This window comes from Mobula birostris, chromosome 8 (genome assembly GCF_030028105.1).
Source record: "Mobula birostris isolate sMobBir1 chromosome 8, sMobBir1.hap1, whole genome shotgun sequence".
In the NCBI taxonomy this organism is placed as follows: domain Eukaryota; kingdom Metazoa; phylum Chordata; class Chondrichthyes; order Myliobatiformes; family Myliobatidae; genus Mobula; species Mobula birostris.
In genome coordinates, this window is record NC_092377.1 from 42,343,865 (window position 1) to 42,367,275 (window position 23,411).

At 42.3% G+C, this 23,411-nt stretch overlaps 1 protein-coding gene across 1 annotated transcript in view; it reads right to left on the reverse strand.

Annotated features, from left to right (window-relative positions):
* The window catches only part of kcnh1a (potassium voltage-gated channel, subfamily H (eag-related), member 1a), a 276,378-nt gene that overhangs the window by 220,518 nt on the left and 32,449 nt on the right, over positions 1 to 23,411 (reverse strand). Inside the window, exons 2-5 of the mRNA XM_072266862.1 lie at positions 20,107 to 20,230; positions 16,525 to 16,631; positions 15,432 to 15,560; positions 13,001 to 13,119 (exon numbers count right to left, since the gene is read on the reverse strand). Coding sequence (XP_072122963.1) covers positions 13,001 to 13,119; positions 15,432 to 15,560; positions 16,525 to 16,631; positions 20,107 to 20,230 — 479 coding nt within the window. The remainder of the gene's footprint in view (positions 1 to 13,000; positions 13,120 to 15,431; positions 15,561 to 16,524; positions 16,632 to 20,106; positions 20,231 to 23,411) is intronic.

Sequence of the window (23,411 nt, forward strand, 5' to 3'; positions counted from 1 at the left end):
GTGGAAAATCTAGTCAGGTGGAAGAAGGCAGCATACATGAGGTTTAGGAAGCAAGGATCAGATGGGTCTATTGAGGAATATAGGGAAGCAAGAAAGAAGCTTAAGAAGGGCCTGAGAAGAGCAAGAAGGGGACATGAGAAGGCCTTGCTGAGTAGGGTAAAGGAAAACCCCAAGGCATTCTTCAATTATGTGAAGAACAAAAGGATGACAGGAGTGAAGGTAGGACCGATTAGAGATAAAGGTGAGAAGATATGCCTGGAGGCAGTAGAAGTGAGCGAGGTCCTCAATGAATACCTCTCTTCGGTATTCACCAATGAGAGGGAACTTGATGATGGTGAGGACAGTATGAGTTCTGGAGCATGTTGATATTAAGGGAGAGGAGGTGTTGGAGTTGTTAAAATACATTAGGACAGGTAAGTCTCCGGAGCCTGACGGAATATTCCCCAGGCTGCTCTACAAGGCGAGAGAAGAGATTGCTGAGCCTCTGGCTAGGATCTTTATGTCCTCGTTGCCCACGGGAATGGTACCGGAGGATTGGAGGGAGGCGAATGTTGTTGCCTTGTTCAAAAAAGGTAGTAGGGATAGTCCAGGTAATTATAGACCAGTGAGCCTTACATCTGTGGTGGGAAAGCTGTTGGAAAAGATTCTTAGAGATAGGATCTATAGGCATTTAGAGAATCGTGGTCTGATCAGGGACAGTCAGCATGGTTTTGTGAAGGGCAGATCGTGTCTAACAAACCTGATAGAGCTCTTTGAGGCGGTGACCGGGCATATAGATGAGGGTAGTGCAGTGGATGTGATCTATATGGATTTTAGTAAGGCATTTGACAAGGTTCCACATGGTAGGCTTATTCAGAAAGTTAGAAGGCATGGGATCCAGGGAAGTTTGGCCAGGTGGATTCAGAATTGGCTTGCCTGCAGACGGCAGAGGGTGGTGGTGGAGGGAGTACATTCTGATTGGAGGATTGTGTCTAGTGGTGTCCCACAAGGATCTGTTCTGGGACCTCTACTTTTCGTGATTTTTATTAACGACCTGGATGCGGGGGTAGAAGGGTGGTTTGGCAAGTTTGCAGACAACACAAAGGTTGGTGGTGTTGTAGATAGTGTAGAGGATTGTCAAAGATTGCAGAGAGACATTGATAAGATGCAGGAGTGGGCTGAGAAGTGGCAGATGGAGTTCAACCCAGAGAAGTGTGAGGTGGTACACTTTGGAAGGACAAACTCCAAGGCAGAGTACAAAGTAAATGGCAGGATACTTGGTAGTGTGGAGGAGCAGAGGGATCTTGGGGTACATGTCCACAGATCCCTGAAAGTTGCCTCACAGGTGGATAGGGTAGTTAAGAAAGCTTATGGGGTGTTAGCTTCATAAGTCGAGGGATAGAGTTTAAGAGTCGCGATGTAATAATGCAGCTCTATAAATGATGCAGCCAGAGAAAGCAGGATCTCCCAGTGGCCACACATTTTAATTCCACATCCCATTCCCATTCTGACATGTCTGTCCACGGCCTCCTCTACTGTAAAGATGAAGCCACACTCAGGTTGGAGGAACAACACCTTATATTCCGTCTGGGTAGCCTCCAACCTGATGGCATGAACATCGACTTCTCTAACTTCCGCTAATGCCCCACCTCCCCCTCGTACCCCATCTGTTACTTATTTTTATACACACATTCTTTCTCTCACTTTCCTTTTTCTCCCTCTGTCCCTCTGAATATACCCCTTGCCCATCCTCTGGGTCGCCCCGCCCTTGTCTTTCTTCCCGGACCTCCTGTCCCATGATCCTCTTGTATCCCTTTTGCCTATCACCTGTCCAGCTCTTGGCTCTATCCCTCCCCCTCCTGTCTTCTCCTATCCTTTTGGATCTCCCCCTCCCCCTCCAACTTTCAAATCCCTTACTCACTCTTCCTTCAGTTAGTCCTGACGAAGGGTTTTGGCCTGAAACGTCGACTGCACCTCTTCCTAGAGATGCTGCTTGGCCTGCTGCGTTCACCAGCAACTTTTATGTGTGTTGCAGCTCTATAAAACTCTGGTTAGGCTACACTTGGAGTACTGTGTCCAGTTCTGGTCACCTCACTATAGGAAGGATGTGGAAGCATTGGAAAGGGTACAGAGGAGATTTACCAGGATGCTGCCTGGTTTAGAAGGTATGCATTATGATCAGAGATTAAGGGAGCTAGGGCTTTACTCTTTGGAGAGAAGGAGGATGAGAGGAGACATGATAGAGGTGTACAAGATAATGAGAGGAATAGATAGAGTGGATAGCCAGCGCCTCTTCCCCAGGGCACCACTGCTCAATACAAGAGGACATGGCTTAAAGGTAGGGGGTGGGAAGTTCAAGGGGGATATTAGAGGAAGGTTTTTTACTCAGAGAGTGGTTGGTGCGTGGAATGCACTGCCTGAGTCAGTGGTGGAGGCAGATACACTAGTGAAGTTTAAGAGACTACTAGACAGGTATATGGAGGAATTTAAGGTGGGGGCTTATATGGGAGGCAGGGTTTGAGGGTCGGCACAACATTGTGGGCCGAAGGGCCTGTATTGTGCTGTACTATTCTATGTTCTATGCACTGATTGGATTTTAGCTCTGATTTTAATCAAGGCAGAGAAAGTTAAAACTCCACCTAAAAGGCTCAGGAAGACAGTTTATAGCCAATTCTTACTTTTTTGAGGTCATTTACTTGATCACATGAGCTATAGGACATTCAGAATATCGCTCTTTGATCTGACAAACTGGTGGAAATCCCGTCAAGTACAGTGTTGCTAACTCACAACTCCAGAAATGGTTTAATTCTGATTACTCGAGCAGCTTGTGTAAAGATTGCATGTTCTCCCTCTGACTGTGTGTGTTTCCACAAGGTACTCTAGTTTTCTCTCAGCTCCCAAATATGTGTTGACAGATTAAATGGCTGCACTAATATCTGAGTGTAAGTAAGTAGCACATGAACCAAAGTGTGGTTAACAGGCATTTGAGAGAGTATATGTTGCAATGATGTAAGGAGACAGAAAATAGGACTGATGGGATTGGTCTGCTGGATGCCAGCGTTAGCCCAATAGTTGAAAGCTGTCTGTTTTGTAGTAATTAAGCCTACTGGGTTCTCAACCAGGAAAACCATCTTGTGCTCAGATGGCCAAATAATTTAACCCCAACTGAATACTGCCCCATACAGGAAATTTTGTGCAAGCACTAGCAGAAAGAAAATGGCATACAACACTCAGGTGTCTTTTCAACTTCAAAGTTGGTCCTTTCATCCAACCCTTTACAATTTAAAATTGAGTTAATATAAAATAATATATTTTGGAACTACTAGTAAGTCAAGCAGTTAGTAAATAAGTCAAGTGTTAGAAGGTTAATTCGGATGAAAGGTCATTGACTTGAAACATTAACTCTGCTTCTCTCTCCACAGAAGCTGTCCAACCCGCTGAGTACTTCCAGCAATTTCTGATTTTATTTCAGATTTCCAGCATCTGCTATTATTTTAAATCATTATGGACTGTTTTGGATTTTTCAGTTGAAATGAAACCTCGAAAATCTGGAAACAGTTTGAATGGACAATTGAGTACATGACATAAGAGTAAGATGTTCTTACTAATTTCATGTAAAGCTTTGGGGTGCAAGTTAATGATCTGAATGGCACACAGTACATAGTCATTCAGGAAAACTTGAGTGTAAAACCAACAGCTCAGGAGATACAACAAGATGCAAAACATCCAGATGCCCAGAACAATCCAATCACAATGTGATGGTCTTATACATCTTATTGCGCAGTATGGATTAGGCTATGAAACCTGATCATTGCATTGCTAAAGAATAAAAATTGCCTTAAAAATAGGTGAAGGCAGACTCATTTAATGGGATTGCATAAGTAACATATTGCAAATGCAGAAGCCTAAAAAGGACCAATATTCTTGAAATACTTGGGTAGCATCTATAAAGTAAGAAACAGAGTTAATGTTTCAGATCAATTTCCTTTCCTCAGAATTCATATTAAGTTCCATGAAAGTTCACTGACATGAAAAATCAGTATTGTTTCTCTCTCCATGATTACCTAACCAGCTTATCATTTCCAATATTTTCTGCTGTTATTCCTTTGAGATGTAATGTATTGGAATATCTCCTGTAGAGATCATAATGCACAAGATTTCTTATAACACACTCATGTTCTCCAATGGACACTAACCACTATTCCGCCACTCCTTCCCCTACAAAAAACAGCATGATTCAGCTTTTACTTAAGTTTTTAAAAGATAAGTTCTCAACAACTTATTGGGTTCAATAATTTCAAGTATTCAGGGATCACTGAGATTTCCACAATCAAATCCATAAAGGTCAGTAATGTTATTGTCTGTTCCCCTGTGTAGACATATCAGGGTTTAAAGCTGTAAAGGTGATTGCTCGTAATCATCAGTAATACTCCTCAAGAATGTTTTCAAATATCAGTATATTTGTTGACACTGATAAAATCCCTTCCATTTTCACATATCCAGAAAAGCATGACTAACAACCTCTACCGAACTGCTTGGCTAAGTATAAAAAAAAACTAAAGTTATCAAATTTGAGCAGCAATTATATCTGGGATTACTGAGCTGTAACATCTACCATATTTCAAAGATTAGGTAGAATTCTAATTTTAGCACATATGAGGAAGAGACATCAAATCATAGGTAAAGTTGTATTAATAGGTGATTTCAACTTCCCCTCATATCGACTGTTCTGCCTGAGTGCAAAGGAATTAGATGGAGCAGAATTTGTTAAATGTGTCCAAGGAAATTTTATGAAGCAATATATAGATGACCGTACAAAAGAAGGGGCAAACCTCAAACTCCTCTTCGGAAATGAGGCTGGACAAGTAGTTAGTGTGTCAATGGGACAGCCATTTGGGACCAGTGAATATGATTCCATTAATTTCAAGGCACATCATGAAAAAAGATAGGACTGGTTCTCAAGTTTAAGTCCTAAATTGGGGAAAAACTAATTTTGATTGCATGATACAGGAACTCCCAAAAGTCGACGGGAGAAACTGTTTGCAGATAAAGAGATGTCTTGAAGTAGGAGTACACTTAAGAAGGAAGTTAGAAGGGCAAAAAGGGGGAATGAGATAGTTTTGGCAGGAAAGGATGATCCAAAGAAGGACCTGTTTCTATGCTAAATTAAACAAATAAAAATGACAACATGTATCATGTTTTAAATAATTCATGAGGTTTTCAAACAGTAAATTGAAAGGAGAGCAGTGTGTGCATTGCTATTCATCTTGATGATAAAGGTATGTGTATATTCTGTTCAAAAAACTGGTAATTGCTAATCTCAGTTTTGCAACAAGGACTTCAAAGCACTAAGTGTTTGAAGTAATAGCAGTTCTGAAATCTTAGCAGAATTTTTACCATGGAAACCAATTATTAGCGTCACCTAAGAATCATATCAGTAAATCAAAAAGAGATAAACATCATAGGGTAAGTGCTTAATAGCATCCACTTTTTGAACACAAATTTTTGTAATATAGTTTAAGATGTTATATTATGCTGAAGCCTGTTTCTAATGTACACCTTACAATCCAGTGATCAGTGATTAACATTCAATAAAATTATCTTTGCATAATTGAAGCACCTTCAATAACTCCAAAAGACTGAGGTTTGGTAAAATACTGAAAGGCTTTTATTTACTGTACAATACAACCTCCACAGTGAGTGTCTGACCCCGGACTGAGGGGGAGGGGCAAGGCAAACACACTTATACAGGACTCTGTGGGAGGAGTCACAGGGGCAGTCAGCAGAGGGGCGTGTCCAGACAGTTAACCCAGTTACAACATATATACATGGTTTACCACATTCACCCCTCCTTTTTTTAAAAAAGAGTCCCGCGGGATGAGGTGACTGACAATATTTACAAGAAGTATATTTACAGGTCAAGTCTATCAGGCGGTCGAGTCCGTCGCTGTGATCGACGTAGCACCGGTGGTGATTGCATCGGCGATGGCGGTTGTGCTGGCTCCGGCCTGACTTGAGGTGTCAGCACGTTAGGCGTCGGTAATCCCTCGTGCGTGTGCGTCGCGCCCGGTATGGGAGTGTCATGTGGTGTCTGTGTAGGGTTTGGAGTGCGCAGTGTCTCATGGGTACATACATCGGTGGGTACGGGGTCAATAGTCACCACGAAGTGTTCAGGGAAGGGTCCCGGTGCTCCTGTGGGCGCCAGGTTGCGGATGGAGACCGTGTCCTCCCGCCCATCAGGTAAAACCTCTTAGGCATACTGGGGGATCGCATGAAGTAAGTGAACCCTCTCGACCATCGGGGAGTATTTATTGCTCCTCGCATGTTTCCGGTGCAGCACTGGCTCCGGGGACATCAGCCAAGTTGGTAAGGTGGTCCCAGTGGTCGACCTTCTGGGAAATGAAAAGAGCCGCTCATGAGGCGTGGCATTGGTGGCCGTGCATAACAGGGAGCGGATGGAGTGGAGTGCCTCGGGAAGGACCTCCTGCCAGCGGGAGACCGGCAGTCCCTTTGACCTGAGGGCTAAGAGTGTGGCTTTCCACACTGTGCTATTCTCCTTCTCTACCTGTCCATTCCCCCGGGGATTATAGCTCGTGGTCCTACTGGTTGCAATTCCCCTAGCCAGTAGATATTGGCGCAGCTCGTCACTCATAAACGAGGATCCTCTGTCACTGTGGATATAGCATGGGTATCCGAATAGAGTGAAGAGCTTGCGCAGGGCTTTTATAACTGACGTGGTCGTGGTATCGGGGCAGGGGATGGTGAAGGGGAACCGCGAGTACTCGTCAATTACTTTGAGAAAGTACACATTGCAGTCGGTGGAGGGAAGGGGGCCCTTAAAGTCAACACTCAGTTGCTCAAAGGGGCGGGTGGCCTTGATGAGTTGTGCCTTTTCGGGTCGGTAGAAGTGCGGTTTGCACTCAGCGCAGACTTGGCAGTCCCTGGTCATCGTCCTGATCTCCTCAAGGGAGTAAGGCAGGTTCCGGGCTTTCACGCAGTGGAAAAGCCGGGTGACCCCCGGGTGGCAAATATTTACATGTAGGGCGTATAGCCGGTCGATCTGCGCGCTGGCACATGTTCCCCGGGATAGGGCATCGGAGGGCTCGTTGAGCTTCCCAGGCCTGTACACGATGTCATAGTTGTAGGTGGAGAGTTCGATTCTCCACTTCAGAATTTTATCATTTTTGATTTTGCTCCGCTGCTGATTATTAAACATGAATGCGACTGAGCACTGGTCAGTTAGCAGGGTGAACCTTTTGCCGGCAAGATATTGCCTCCAGTGCCTTATAGCTTCCACTATGGCCTGGGCCTCTTTCTCTACCGCAGAGTGCCGAATTTCAGGGCCTTGAAGGGTACGGGTGAAGAATGTCACTGGTCTTCCTGCCTGGTTGAGGGTAGCAGCCAGCGCAAAGTTGGAGGCGGTGGGAGGTGGCACCGACCAAGATGGCCGCCCCCATGTCTCGCATGTGGTGGCGGCGTGCAGGGAAGATGGCGGCCCCCATGTCTCACACGTGGTGGAGGAGTGCAGAGAAGATGGCGGCAGGCAAGATAGCAACCCCCACATCTCGCACGCAGCACTGCTCGATCCCGTTCGCGGTTTTGACTTACAGGCCTTGGCGAAGTGGCCCTTTTTTCCGCATCTGGAGCAGGTAGCTTGTTGGGCCAGGCAGCGTTTCCGGGGGTGCTTCTCCAGTCCACAGAAGTAGCACTTCGCGGACTCACGACTGGCTGTAGCCGAGGTCGATAGCTGGCGGGTTGCGGGGTCTGTGGCGCCCACGAGGCCATCGGGGGATCGTGTGCCTGGAGAGCCTCGGAGTTATGCAGAGCAGCCTCCAACGTATCAGCCAGCTCGATTGCTGAACTTAGGGTAAGATCGGCTTTTTCCAGCAGCCGCTGGCGCACGTACACTGACCTGGTCCCCGTAACGAAGGCGTCTCTCACTAGGAGTTCTGCATGCTGCACCGCCGTCAGCTCCTGGCAATTGCAGGCCCACACGAGTGTCTGTAGGGCCCGGACAAACTCAGCACTCGATTCCCCAGGCCGCTGTTGCTGTGTCGCTAAGCGGTGCCGAGCATAGACGCTGTTTATAGGCCGCAGGTATTGTCTTTTGAGTGTGTTCATCGCACCGTCGTAGCTCGGCTGGTCTCTGATCATCGAGTAGACCCATGGACTGACCCTGGAGAGTAGAACTCTGTGCTTCACTACGGGGTCGATCGCTTTAATCTCCTCTAGATACGCTTCGAATCAGGCCAGCCAGAGTTCGAAAGCGTTTCCAGCGTCATGTGTTTGCAGATCGAGGTCTAATTTGTCTAGTCTCAGTGCCTGTTCCATGTTAAAAATGTACAGCGAATAAAATTGAAGCACCTTCAATTACGCCAAAAGACTGAGATTTAGTAAAATACTGAAAGGCTTTTATTCGCTGTACAATATGACCTCCACGGTGAGTGTCTGGCCCTGGACTGAGGGGAGGGGCAAGGCGAAACACCTTTATACAGGGCAGTGTGGGAGGAGTCACAGGGGCAGGCAGCAGGGGGCGTGTCCAGACAGTTAACCCAGTTACAACATATATACATGGTTTACCACAATAATACTAATGATTTTCTTTTGTATCCTGATTCCATTTTAGTTCTCTCATAATTTACAATGCAAGATTCAGGTACAATTATTTGTCATTTAATAGCACAAATTTAATTCCACATCAATCATTGATGCAAACCAAACAATTTTCAGCAAACTAGATTTAGGAAACAGTGGATAACATGATTTCAGATAGAAGTTTAAAACCTCCTTCATATACTATATAATGAATTACTAAGGAAAATAGTGACTGATGCTATACAAATATATCAGCCATTTTTGCATATAGACTGTAAGATGAATGAACATCCATCTCAGTAACTCAGAGCTGAAAAGTTATTTCTGGCTGCAACCAAGCTCACAGTCAGGAAAAGTACCAGCAAAACATTGCAATTTTATATTTTGATAATGAAAAATTTTTGAAGACTTTGAACAATGATTAAGAAAGCAAAATGCTTTCCTTCACGTGTCCATAAAATAGCAGAGTATCATTTCGTCAGATTATATTTACTGCATTCAGTACCAGACTTCGAAGAGAACACTCCTGCTTTGAAGCAGAAAGCTGTAATTTCAAACCCCACTCCAGAAAATCCAGTACAGAGTCAACAGAGAGACTTTAGTGTCTACTGGATGTGAAGAGGTGCAGACTTTTGAAAGAGATGTTAATTTAACCCCTTGAGAGTCTTCTCTCAATGAATGATAAAGGCCTCATACTATTATTTTGAAGGAGGGCAGAGGATTTCTTCCCAGGATTTTGGTTAGTATTTATTCCTCAATTTCAGAATTACGGAATTGTTAGGGTACAGGAATGTGTCCCTTCAGTTTATTAAGTCCTCAGCCTTTTCAGAGCAAGCCTGTCCGTGACATTTTCGTGCTCTTTCCTGACATCCCTACAAAATTATTCTGTTTTAAACATCTATCCAATTCCCTTTTGAAGGAACTGATTTATTCTACTTCCACCACTCCTACCAGTGATGAAATATAGATTCTAACTGTTCTAAGTAAAAACGTTTTTTTTTAATTTCCTCACATCTTTTGCCCAAAACTTTAAACATGAACCCCAGGTCTTTGAACATCTTCCAAAAGAAATAACTTTACTCTACCTACCCTAACTAAACCTGCCATGATCTTCTGTACTTCTATCAAACCTCCTCTTATCTTATTGCCAAGAGGAACAACCTTATTCCTTTAAGCTTGCAGCTGAAATCCTGTGTTCTAGTAAATCTTTTCCTAACTCTCTCCAGGGCTTGATATCCTTCCTGCTGACTAGAATATTCACTTGCGTCCTTACCAGTGATTTAGGCAGATGTGTACCATGGATGATCCACCTCAGTCTCCTCCAGGATTTCTCAGCATGATGGATGTCAATCTTCAACCAATTAGATTCACTGCACATGATATCAAGAGAAGGCTAAAGGCAATGGATACAGCAAAGACTAAGGGTCCTGACAACATTCTAACCATACTACAGTAGACATGTGCTCCACAACTTGAAACATCCTTGGCCAAACTGATACAGTACAGCTACAATACTGCTATCCACTAAACAATGTGAAGAACTGCAACACACATCAAAGTTGCTGGTGAACGCAGCAGGCCAGGCAGCATCTCTAGGAAGAGGTACAGTCGACGTTTCAGGCCGAGACCCTTCGTCAGGACTAACTGAAGGAAGAGTGAGTAAGGGATTTGAAAGTTGGAGGGGGAGGGGGAGATCCAAAATGATAGGAGAAGACAGGAGGGGGAGGGATGGAGCCAATAGCTGGACAGGTGATTGGCAAAAGGGGATACGAGAGGATCATGGGGCAGGAGGTCCGGGAAGAAAGACGGGGGGGGGGGAACCCAGAGGATGGGCAAGAGGTATATTCAGAGGCACAGAGGGAGAAAAAGGAGAGTGAGAGTAAGATGAAGCCACACTCTGGTTGGAGGAGCAACACCTTATATTCCGTTTGGGTAGCCTCCAACCTGATGGCATGAACATCGACTTCTCTAACTTCCGCTAGGCCTCACCTCCCCCTCGTACCCCATCTGTTACTTGTTTTTATGCACACATTCTTTCTCTCACTTTCCTTTTTCTCCCTCTGTCCCTCTGAATATACCTCTTGCCCATCCTCTGGGTCCCCCGCCCCTTGTCTTTCTTCCCGGACCTCCTGTCCCATGATCCTCTCGTATCCCCTTTTGCCAATCACCTGTCCAGCTCTTGGCTCCATCCCTCCCTCTCCTGTCTTCTCCTATCATTTTGGATCTCCCCCTCCCCCTCCAACTTTCAAATCCCTTACTCACTCTTCCTTCAGTTAGTCCTGACGAAGGGTCTCGGCCTGAAACGTCGACTGTACCTCTTCCTAGAGATGCTGCCTGGCCTGCTGCGTTCACCAGCAACTTTGATGTGTGTTGCTTGAATTTCCAGCATCTGCAGAATTCCTGTTGAATGTGAAGAACTGCCCAGGTATGTCCTGTTCACAAGAGCGAGGATCAATCCAGCCCAGCCAACGTTCGCCCTATCAGTCTACTTCTGAAGATCAGCAACGTGATGGCGGAATGTACAACAGTGCTATCAAGCAGGTCTTGCTTTGCAGCACTCTGCTTACAGAAGCTCATTCTGGGCACCACTGAAGTCACCAAGCTCCTGACTCATTGCAGCCTTAGTGTAAAACCTGGACAACGGCCCTCAGCTCCAGAGGTGAAGTGAGTGTAGCTGCCCTTGATGTCAAGCCAGCATTTGACTGAGTATGGCATCAAGGCACCCCAGCCAAAGTGGAGTCAGTGGGCATCGGGGGAACTCCACTGCTGGTTGGAATCATACCTGTCACCAAGGAAGGTGATTGTGGTGGTTGGAGGTCAATCATCTCAGCCGCAGGACATCTCTGGGTTCCTCAGGGTAAGTCCTAGGCCCTACCATATTCAGTTGCTTAATGAAGCAGCAGAATATGGTTGAGCCTAGAACAACAAGTGATGACCTTTCTTCAACTGAAAGCTCAGAATTAGGGAGGTTTGCTATTAATTGCACAATGTTCAGCACCACTTGTGCCTCCTCAGATAAGGAAGCAGTCCACATTGAAGTGCAGCAAGACATGGACAATATCCAGGCCACACCACACAAGTACTGGGAATGGCAATATCCAATAAGAGAAAGTCCAGCCATCACCTCCAACCTTCAATGGCAATATAACTCAATGAATCCCCACATCAATATCCAGGGGATAAGTAATGATCAGAAAATGAACCAAAGTTTTTACACAATAGTCTGTAAGAATTGATCAGAGACAAGGAATGCTGCAGCACTTCTAAACTCCATAAAGCCTGCCCACCATCTACAAGGAGTGTGATAGAACAGTCTTCACTTGCCTGGATGAGTGCAAGTACAACAACACTCAAGAAGCTCAACACAGTACAGGATATTGCAGCTCACTTGACCAGCAACCCACCTACAACCATTCACTCACACACAGAGGAGCTGCAGCAACTCACTAGGTTCCTAAGACAGCACGTTCCTAACCTATGACCTCAGCTAGAAGTGTGGGGGCAGCACAAGCATAGGAATGCTACTGCCTGGAGGCTGTCTTCCAAGCCACACACCAAACTGACCTGGAAATTATCATGACTGAATCAAAATCCAAGACCTTTCTCCCTAATCACAGTGCAGGTATACCTACACCTCAAGAACTGCAGCTCACCATCACCTACTCAAGGACAATGGACAATTCGTAGTCATAGTCATACTTTATTGATCCCGGGGGAAATTGGTTTTCATTACAGTTGCACCATAAATAATAAATAGTAATAAAACCATAAATAATTAAATAGTGATATGTAAATTATGCCAGGAAATAAGTCCAGGACCCGCCTATTGGCTCAGGGTGTCTGACCCTCCAAGGGAGGAGTTGTAAAGTTGTAAATTATATGCTGGTTCAGCCCACAAAGCTCACATCCCTTGAATGAAGTGAAAATCAAAATTAACATAACTTTTCTCCTTTTGTACTATGACTTATATACAGTATGAAGGATTCCATATCTTTTATTAGCCACTTAGTCAAAATGTCATGTAGTTTTCAAAGATTTATGCACATGTACATCCAGCCCCTTCTGTTCCTGCATACTCTATAAGACAATGCTATTTGGTTTATATTAACTCATCTTATTCTTTTAATTGAATAGGTAATTTCACCATGTTAAATTTCATCTGCCATTTGATTTTTGGTAATTGATTGCTATCCTCCTCATTGTTTATGATATTTCAAAATATTATACCACTCAAAATTTTGCATTTCACCTTGTTCAACTACTTTCTTTGGAAAATAGTTAATTGACTGTAAACTGAATAAAATATCCCATGGTTATGAAAATGGAAGACAGAGCCAAATTATTCCTTTATCACCTGCACAATAAGTGAAAAGACTAACTTGTTTGACATAATTTCACAACCATTTTATTACGACAGCAGTCTCACCTCAGCCAGCCGTGAATGCTTGTGTACACTTTCTCCTTTATGCACAGTGGGAGCAAGTTGTTGTAGAACACCTCTGCTGCTTGTGAGTGCCCTTGTCAGACGAGCAAATTTACCCCAGCCTGCAAATACATGAAGCAGTTTCAAAAATCACACCATCCATCAACTAGTAATAAACACAAGAAAATATGAAACAACGAGAAAAGACTTTGTACAAGTGTGTCCAGTTTATCATAACGGAGTTGACCACTTCTATTCTCCATGAAAGGAAGAAATGTAAATGCTTTTCTGATCCTATCTGGCAAGTTAAATTGCTGGGCCAGATTGCACTAGCACCTGCAGCAGATAATGAATAGAGACTCACAAGTCCATCACAATGAGTGCATCAGCACACTTTGGCTTCTGCACTGGCACAATGCAATGCAGAATTGTAGATGTCTACATTCAATCTCTTGCTCAATGGTGAGTCCACGAGCACTTTACTGCGTGAAGAGGTCAGATACATCTAGTAATTGGTTCCTCTCTTTACATTCACCAATGCTGTCACATTTTGTATGGCTATATTTGTTTGGACAGGTGACTAGCCTCATGCAAAACATGTGATCAGCTAAGTTTCTTCATTATCTTTCTATATTTCATTTTACATTTATAAATCTAATTAATTTGTAACAGTTTGTAATATATAATTATTTCATTATTTTGATTTTTAATTAAATATTGATATCAGTTTTAACTGCTTTTGGATGTTTCATACACTGCTAAAGGCCATCAGGGTACTGCAGAGGATGAGGCCTGAGTACATTGCCCAGAGGCCCGGTTGATTTTGTAGCACACTCTGGTGGTGGAGAGCATTCTGACTGGCTGCATCACCATGTGGTATTGGGGGTGGGGGTTACTGCACAAGATCGAAATAAGTTGCAGAAAATTGTAAAATTAGTTCTGCTCCATCATGGATACCAGCCTCAACACCGTGAAGGAGCGGTGCCTTAGGAAGGCAGCGTCCACCATTAAGGATCCCCACCACCCAAGACATGCCCTCTTCATACCGTTACCACCGGGAAGGAGGTACAGAAGCCTGAAAACACATACACAGTGTTTCACTAATAGCTTCTTCCCCTCTGCCATCCGATTTCTAAATGGACAATGAACCGATGAACAGTGCCTCACTACTTTTTTGTCTCTGTCATTTTGCATGACCTTATTTTAACTTTTGAATAGACATACATATGCTTAATGTAACTCAGTTTTATTCTCTATATTTATTTATCATGTATTTCATCGTACTGCTGCTGTAAAGTTAACAAATTTCATGATATACTATAAGTCGGTGATATTAAACCTGATTCTGAATCTGTAGGTTGGCCGTAGAAAGGCAGTCATGAAATAGCTGAGTTTATGTGGCCATGGAGCCAGCACAGGATAATTGGTAACATGAGTCAAGCGTGATACAATCCAATACTATAACTGATTGATTAGAAAAATTACTCTATTGTTGTCTGCTGATTTTCCCAGATTTCAAATGCAGAAGTTTTGTTTAAAGTTCTGTGAATGATATCAGCAACGTCCATGAGATTTTTTGAATTAATGAATAAAAAATTCTGCACCGTGGTCAAACATCAGACACTCTTCGAAATTATTTTGAGCAATAAATTTTTTATGCCCTATGAAATAGAATTTTATCCTACTCCTGCTCCTACTTCTTATTTTCTTATGTTCTTAACGTAAAGAGTCCATTCATGTCTGAACCATTAACTGTTTCCTTGCACTTTTTCCTCATCATCCTCAGTGATCACAACCTCACTCCTCTGATCAGTAAGTATTCCTTTCTAAAATGCACCCAAGGTGTTTTTGAGTCTTTTCCAGAGATAATTAATCTTGACTTTCCTCAATTCAACAATTTAACTTTTCTGCATCTTCCCCATGATTCCAGTATTAAGCTCTTTTACCCTGATATCCTTCCCAATAATGTTCTTCTAGCATTAGCTTCTTGCTCTGTGTCATGCTAATGTGATGAGACTGTTGGCTCAGATTTTGTCCTACTCACTCAAATCTAACCTGCTGGGCAGGCAACTCATTACATAGACCAAAACACTTAAAATGCTGCTAACTGGTACCATGACACCATTGTGACATATTCTATTACAGTCATTCCCTTCTTTCTACACATTAGCTCCCAACTTGCATTTTTTGCTTTGCAATCTTTGATAGAGCACCATAGACCTGAAACACTGACTGTTTCTCTTTCTACAGATACTCCCTGACCTGTTGAGGTATACAAGCATTTCCCTTTTTTATTTCAAATTCAGGAGAACCTTTTCGTACTATGATTGAAGATCATTTTTACGCTCTTTAATATTTTTATCTGGCTGAATTTTAAATACCTCCAAGGGAGTACAATCTATAATTCAAATGTCAAAAAGGTTAGAGCAGTTACCTTTGGATGAATCATCTTCAATTGGTTGTTTGAAAGCTGTGATATCACTGAAGGTGCAAAGAAATAATACCACTTTGTCTTGTTCATTCCGGATAGGAGCAATCTTCATAAAGAACCAAACTGGTGTCCCTATCAAAATGAACAGTTAAGATATCAAATGTACCTTTTCCATTGTGCTACATGCAGTGCATGTACTGAATGTGCATATAACCATTAATAAGAGAATATGCATCTAATACATCAAAGAGAATATGGAATTCATTAAAGTAAAAAGAATGGTCTGTTAAATAAAGTGTAATCATACCATAAGAGATATTTTGTGTCTGTGTTTTAAATATACTGGTGAAAGCACTGACTACCTGTGCATGAACATTGGGATATACGGATTTAATTTCCATTATGAGCTATTTTGAGCATACTGCTTTATGCATTCTCAGCACATTCCTCACCGTGCTCCTTTAAAGTACTGCAATAGATCCATATAGAGACTTCTGAGCTTCAACCTACATTAACCAGTTTAATTAAATATGAACTCTAAACTCAGCTTGAAAGAGCGACATACAGCCTTTTTTGTTTTTGAACAAAAAAAAAGGTTAAAAAAAGGCAAATGCATGAAAAGGAAACATAAATTATATAAATGGATCAAAACACTTTTTGGTGAAGTAATCAGATGGAAAGATGATTTTTCTATTTTTGGTGGTGTCAACTTCAGAACTTTCTATATTAAATTAGTTTTACAGCATCAATTTACTTTTTAAAAACTGAACGCACTTCCTGCAAACATGACATAATGCCGTTAAAAATGATGATTGATTCATGTTCTGCTCAGGAATTCTGACATCTTCTGTAACTCAATTGATATATGTGTTTAATCAAGATAAAAATACGCCATATATTTGTAAGAAAACGAAAAAGCATGATTTTCTTGCAAAGTACACCTGAATGAACAGTAATTATTTAGCATGAACCAAATGAAATACCCATTTCTTAACTGTGTTCACTTATATTATCTAAATTTCTGTCAAAACTAAATCTATACTATGAATTTTTGATGACATTTAAAATAGGTTCTGCATTAAATTATTTTACTTACTGTTCTTTTTATACATGAGGATTTCAAACGAGTTGATCTCATAGTTTTCAAATGTCTGTTGCACTTTTTCAGTTGTTTCTTTGTCTGTTAATTCCCCAAACATGAAGCTGTGAACATAAATTAAAATTGAAATTTGGTGGTGAATATTGGTAGCTTGGTGAACACCGCCACATTAAATTTGATTATTGGTATGCACAGCTTCAAAAGAACAAATGTAACACAGAACATTATATACAATTTCAAATTTAACATTCCCATCTTTTACTTCAATTCTGAGTTCCTTGGTTTCTTTTTATTTTGCTACTGTTAAAAACACCAGGTTCCATAACACTGAACCCCACAGAAAAACAGTTCTTTAACAGCTATGCTCCACCAAGAATACTGATCTCCCTGCAATGCTTTGGCAGCTCCAACACAGGCAATACCTAATCCATTGCAATAGTGTGCAAAGTTCCCACACCTCACAGCAACCTTTTAAAGACTATTGAACATAACCTTAGATATGGTGGGTGAGAGCATAGACAAATTCAACACTGATGACATCAGATTTCAAAAATCTCCTAACAAATGTGGTTTGGCCTCTTGCCTAAAAGATTAAGTGGTGAACTGCGGATACTGAATTGGACTGACCATCTCCAGGAACGGAAAGCAGAATAAAAAATCATGCAAACAACAAACAACAGGAATTCTGCAGATTCTGGAAATTCAAGACATCAAAGTTGCTGGTGAATGCAGCAGGCCAGGCAGCATCTCTAGGAAGAGGTTCAGTCGATGTTTCAGGCCGAGACCCTTCGTCAGGAGATCAGTTAGTCCTGACGAAGGGTTTTGGTCCGAAACGTCGACTGTACCTCTTCCTCGAGATGCTGCCTGGACTGCTGCGTTCACCAGCAACTTTGATGTGTGTTGCATAAAAAATCATGAGCATTATTCCATCATTCTTCCTTTCTGTAAATTTGCTACTCAGACTTCTTAATTTGAACTCTGCTCCAAAGTATCTTTCTGTGAGCAATTTCTTTAATGAAAAAGTGAAGCACACACAGTCCTTTTATAAAGCAACTCTTAAATTAGAATTAAGTTCCCACATCAATTACTTTTGATTTTTCTTTCATAAGTCTTGAATGCTTAATCAGAAGACCATTCTTTTGAAGCTGACAAACCTCTTGGAGGACTCACAGGATATTCCTTGTACATTAAAGCCACTCCAGAAATGAAAGCTGGTATTCCAGTAATTACAAAGCCACTCCATACCTTTTTTAATTTTCAAAAGATATGATTACACCATGCACTGTATGAAAGTTAATTTGGATAACACTGGAAAACATGTGTTAGAATCATATAGCACAACTGGCCAGTCCTGTTTACATAATGTCCATCTAAATTCCGAAGAGTAACCTACTCCCTTTCTGTGATCAGCCACTATTAACTGCATTGTGGCTCACTTCAATGCACCATGGCAAGACCTAATTTTGCGACTGACCACTATCAGTCAAAAATAGTTAATACAGGTTGCCTCTATATTTCCATCTCTTAAAGAGAAATTACTGTGTAGCTGCAATGAGTGATCGAAGTTCTTTAAGAAGTTTTAATCGCTTGCTGGTAGCCATGTCTAAATGGGCACTCCAATTTTCAGACATAAATCTCCGAGGACTTGTTTGACTTTGGGAAAAGGAGGAAAGAGGACCTTTTCCACAGGATGTCAAAAAGTCCATCAGTGACCTTCTCTACAGGTAGTGACCAGTCTTCCATGAGTTGTATGCTGTCAATAGGAGAGCAATGGGTACAATTTGCAAACTACATCCCTCAATGCAAGGGCATGCACAAGGCGCTGGAGGGAATGACTAGTTGACATTTTAAATTATGACTCATGACAGTATTTGGCTTAGTGTCAGTTGTGGCCAAGGGGGCACAGAGATAACAAGCAATAAAGGATAGGAAACATAAGATGTAAAATGTGGAGATTTGTTTATATATGTTGGCATGGTTCATCCAGAAAATACATCATTTAGAGGCTATCTCTGATTCCTTTGATGGGCTGCTACATTTTTTTCAGCATTATAATCTTGGTTGAGCTACTTCTATGGCACTGTTAGGTATGAGGTTTGAGGACATTAAAAATAGAGGAAGACCATTAAGCATCAACGTCAATATTCTGTGATGTTTGAAAGTGGATTCATAGGTGGTTACATTTCTATACACTTGCTTTCCTTTGCCCCTATTGTTGGTAGTGATCATACATTTAGAAGATGCAGTCCAAGGATTAGCTGAAGTGTATTTTATTGATGGTACACACATAAGAATGTAAGAATATAATAAAAAGGAAGAGAAGATCCTGTAGTTGATCTTCTCCCTGATTCCTTTAATATAAAAAAATCAATATTTTTAATATTGAATAAACATTGTGACTGAGCCTCCAGGTAGAAAATTCCAAAGATTCACAGTCTTCTTGGTGAAGAAATCTCTACTGATCTCGGTATTAAATGGCCTATTCCTTATTTTGAAACTGTGCCACCTGGTTCTAGACTCCTCAATCTGAGATAACATCCTCTCTGAATGCAGCTAAGATCTCATTCTTCTGAAAGCCAAAGAACGCAGTCCCAAACTACTCAATTTCTCCCCTTATGGCAAATCTGCCACCCCTGGAAACAGTCCTGTAATTTTCCTTGTACTCCCTCTAAGGCAAGTACATCCTATCTTACATAATAGAAATTAGAATGACAAAGTGTGTCTCAGGCTAAATCTTGCTCCACAGGGTTTCAGCAGCAGGAAAATACAAAACACTAATCTGGGAGTGGGGAGAGAAAGGACAAGAGAGAGGGAGAGGGAAAGAATGAGGTGGGTGGGGGAGGGAGGAGGGAGAGAACGAGATGGGTAGGGGAAGGAAGAAGAGCAAGGGAGAAATGAAGTGTGAAAAGGAAGAAGAGAGAGCGAAAGAGGAGGGAGAGTGAACATGATAAGGTAAAAGATGTAAGGGTTGTGGAGAAGGAGTAATGGAAGGGGAAAACAATAGGGAGTAACAGAGAGCTGACAAAGGGTCTCTGCCCAAAATGTAGACTGCTTACTCTTTTCTATGGATTCTGCCTGGCCTGCTGAGTTCATTTTTTGTGTGTTGCTCTGGATTCCCAGCATCTGCAGATTTTTCTTGTGTTGTGAAACAGAGAGGTGATAGGGGAGACAGAGGAAGAAAGAAAGATAGGGAAATACATAGGGTGTGAGAGGGCTGAATGAGGGAAAGGAAGCAATTGTTCAAATAATACAGATGATAGTATGCATTTCTGAAGAGATTAAGCCAACCAGGCCTAAACATGCAACAAAACATATGCTCTGCTCTCTTATCTACAGCTTCAATTACAATACGTCAGGTGTTAGTTGCTCTGAATGAAGTTCAACCATGGCTTCGATGTTGAATCCCCAAGCAAAACATATTGCTACGTACATTCAAACAAATGATTGTATGTAAATTGCAAGTGAATATTAATATAAAATTCGTTCTAGAAAATAATTCGTTTCCATACAAATCAGTATGATGCATTAGAGCACATTTTACTTTGGAAAAAAACAAAATGCTATCACATCTTTGAATACCTGCAAGTGCTACTCTTCTGCATAACTTCCGCTCGATGATATCCAGACAGCTTGCAGAATCCATCATTGCTGTACACAATAGGCCAGTCCACAATCTGGGCATTCCCAAGGACAAAATTTGTGTCTGCAGAAAAAGAAAATAGAGCTCTTTAAAGAAAGTAGATATCTTCAATTCAATAAAATCCTAGCACCATTCACTTTAAAGCAGATAATTTCTAATAAGTTACTAAAAGGATGGAATAATACTTCAATTTCAAATGCAACAGAGAAACTTTTGTCACAAACAAGAGAAAATCTGCAGATGCTGGAGATCCACGCAACATACATAAAATACTGGAGGAACTCAGCAGGCCAGGCAGCATCTATGGAAGAGAGTACAGTTGATGTTTCGGGCCGAGAAATTGTTGTGATAGGATTGTTGCTTCACGAATATGAATAATCTGGACATTGTTATGGACGGGCACTATCAAAATCTGGCCCAAAAAAGGGTCATATGACAATGACTGTAAGGATCTGTGCAGAATTAGGAGGCTGGGTAGAAAAATGTAAACGTAAATTGAAAGGAGAGAAATGTGAAGAAATGCTTTTCCAGAGGAGGCATAAAGGAAACAAATAAAGATCTTGGAGGAACAGAGAGATTTAATATATTTCAACTATATCCCTCTTCACTTTGCAGGAGATGTGCAAAAATAATTCTTCCAGCTCACTCAATTCCTCAGAACCACTAGAGGAAAGTAGGGTTATCACAGAGAAAAAATAATGGAGAGAAGGTGAGGGGCAGGCACTCTCTAGTTCAGTAAAAGCAAATACAGAGCTGGATTTGGAAAGGTAGTTCATGCCTGGCAAGCCTTAGTGAACACTCAAATAAATGCAAAGTGAAATTAGTGATATTGTAGGGTAACGTAATTGGTGGAAACATATAGAATTCACCACCACCGACATTAGGTTGGGTTCACTTTAAGAGGCTGGTCTGTTGTGATGAGGTAATTACAAAAAGGACTTTTACCATGCATTGTGTTCAGTTTTTGGTATTCAATAAAAGAATCATTACTGTTTCTCAAACATAAAACACCTACAATATTAATTGTGTGGTTTTCAAATCCCCATCAGTTAATGTCCCTCATGTCCCATATGTCTCATTGGACAACATGGAGACAAAACTGAAAAAAAAAAAGATAGTGAATACAGGACTGAAGGTGTTGTATTTGAGTGCATACAGTGTATAAATAAGGTAGATGATTCTGTCATACAATTAGAAATTGGCCGGTATGGCATTGCGCACACCACTGAGTTGTAGCTGACAGAACACTGGGGCAGTACAGTACTGTAGCGTTGCAGTTGACGTAACAGTATTACTATGTCAGACACCGGGGCTCAATTCCACCACTGTCTCTAGCTGAACATCTTATACCATCGGCCATTAGTTAGTTTGCCCTGCAGCACTTGCTCAAAAAACTTTTGCACGTTCAATTGTCATATTTGCAACTGATGACAGTGAAGTGAGGAAAGCTGAACTAGGCAACCAACAAGGTATGTACCTCCTAAATCAAGTAAATTTAGGATGCAAACAGCAGAAGTGCTGCAAAGATGGGTGAATTAAAGCAGGTGAAAATATAAAATCAGGAAGAGGAAATATAAATAACACAAAACTGAATTGAGAATGCAGAAATAGAAAAGAAACAAAAAATTACCATTTCAGATTATACGTTTTTAAAAATCTACAAAGTACAATTTAAAAACTTAAGAAACTAAATTATACAGATTATAGTTAAAATTCAGTGACAGATGAATTGATTGGCAGATATCAACATGCAATCACACCACATAAAATGTACTTCAGCTTGTAATAACCATCCTGAAGTCAAGTTATTTCATATCTAACCCTACAAATACAAACAATATTCAATGCATGTCAGTTGTGAAGCAAAGAGCCAAATGCAGTGGAGTGGGGAAATTCTAACTAACTTTTGAACAGTGGCATTGAACAGATAACCAATGATAACTATTTCACGGTTAACTGTTTGCAATGTTTGCACAAATCATTGTAAGGCAGTACTTAGTATATTATGTTCAGCTCTTTACATCCTACTGGTTTCCAAGGTTGTCAAGCCAAGGACAAGCTCCCACTACCTAAAAGTGCTCCTCACAGCATGCGCCTCAAATAGCCTCTGACAACCAAGTCCAACTCCTGGCCTTCTCGTGTGGCTTAGCCTCTAAGCCCAGCGGAACTGTTTCTACTGACAGGAGAAGGGGCGAAGGCGGTGTGGTAAACCATGTATATATGTTGTAACTCAGTTACCTGTCTGGACACACCCCTCTGCTGACTGCTCCTGTGGCTCCTCCCACAGAGTCCTGTACAAAGGTGTTCGCCTTGCCCCTCCCCCTCAGTCCGGGGGCAGACACTCACTGTGGAGGTCGTATTGTACAGCAAATAAAAGCCTTTCAGTATTTTTACCAAACCTCAGTCTTTTGGAGTAATTGAAGGTGCTTCAATTTTATTCGCTGTACATTTTAAAACATGGAAAAGGCCCTGAGACCAGAAAAATTAGACCCCCATCCGCAAATACCTGACGCTGGAAACGCTTTCGAACTCTGGCTGGCCTGCTTCGAAGCGTATCTAGAGGAGATTAAAGTGACCGACCCTGTAGTGAAGCGCAGAGTTCTACTCTCCAGGGTCAGTCCATGGGTTTATTCGCTGATCAGAGACCAGCCGAACTACGACGGCGCGATGAACGCACTCAAAAGACAATATCTGCAGCTGATAAACAGCGTCTATGCTCGGCACCGTTTAGCGACACGGCAACAACGCCCCGGGGAATCGAGTGCTGAGTTTGTCCAGGCCCTACAGACACTCGTGCGGGCCTGCAATTGCCAGGAGCTGACGGCGGTGCAGCATGCAGAATTCCTAGTGAGAGATGCCTTCATTACGGGGACCAGGTTAGTGTACGTGCGCCAGCGGCCGCTGGAAGAAGCCAATCTTACCCTAAGTTCGGCGATGGAGCTGGCTGATACGTTGGAGGCCGCTCTGCATGACTCCAAGGCTCTCCAGGCACGCGATCCCCCGATGGCCTCATGGGTGCCGCAGACCCCGCAACCTGCCGGCAAATCGACCTCGGCTGCCGCCAGTCGTGAGTCCGCGAAGTGCTACTTCTGCGGACTGGAGAAGCACCCCCGGAAACGCTGCGCAGCCCGACAAGCTACCTGCTCCAGCTGCGGAAAGAAGGGCCACTTCGCCAAGGTCTGTAAGTCAAAACCGCGAGCGGGATCGAGCAGCGCCGCATGCGAGACGTGGGGGTCGCCATCTT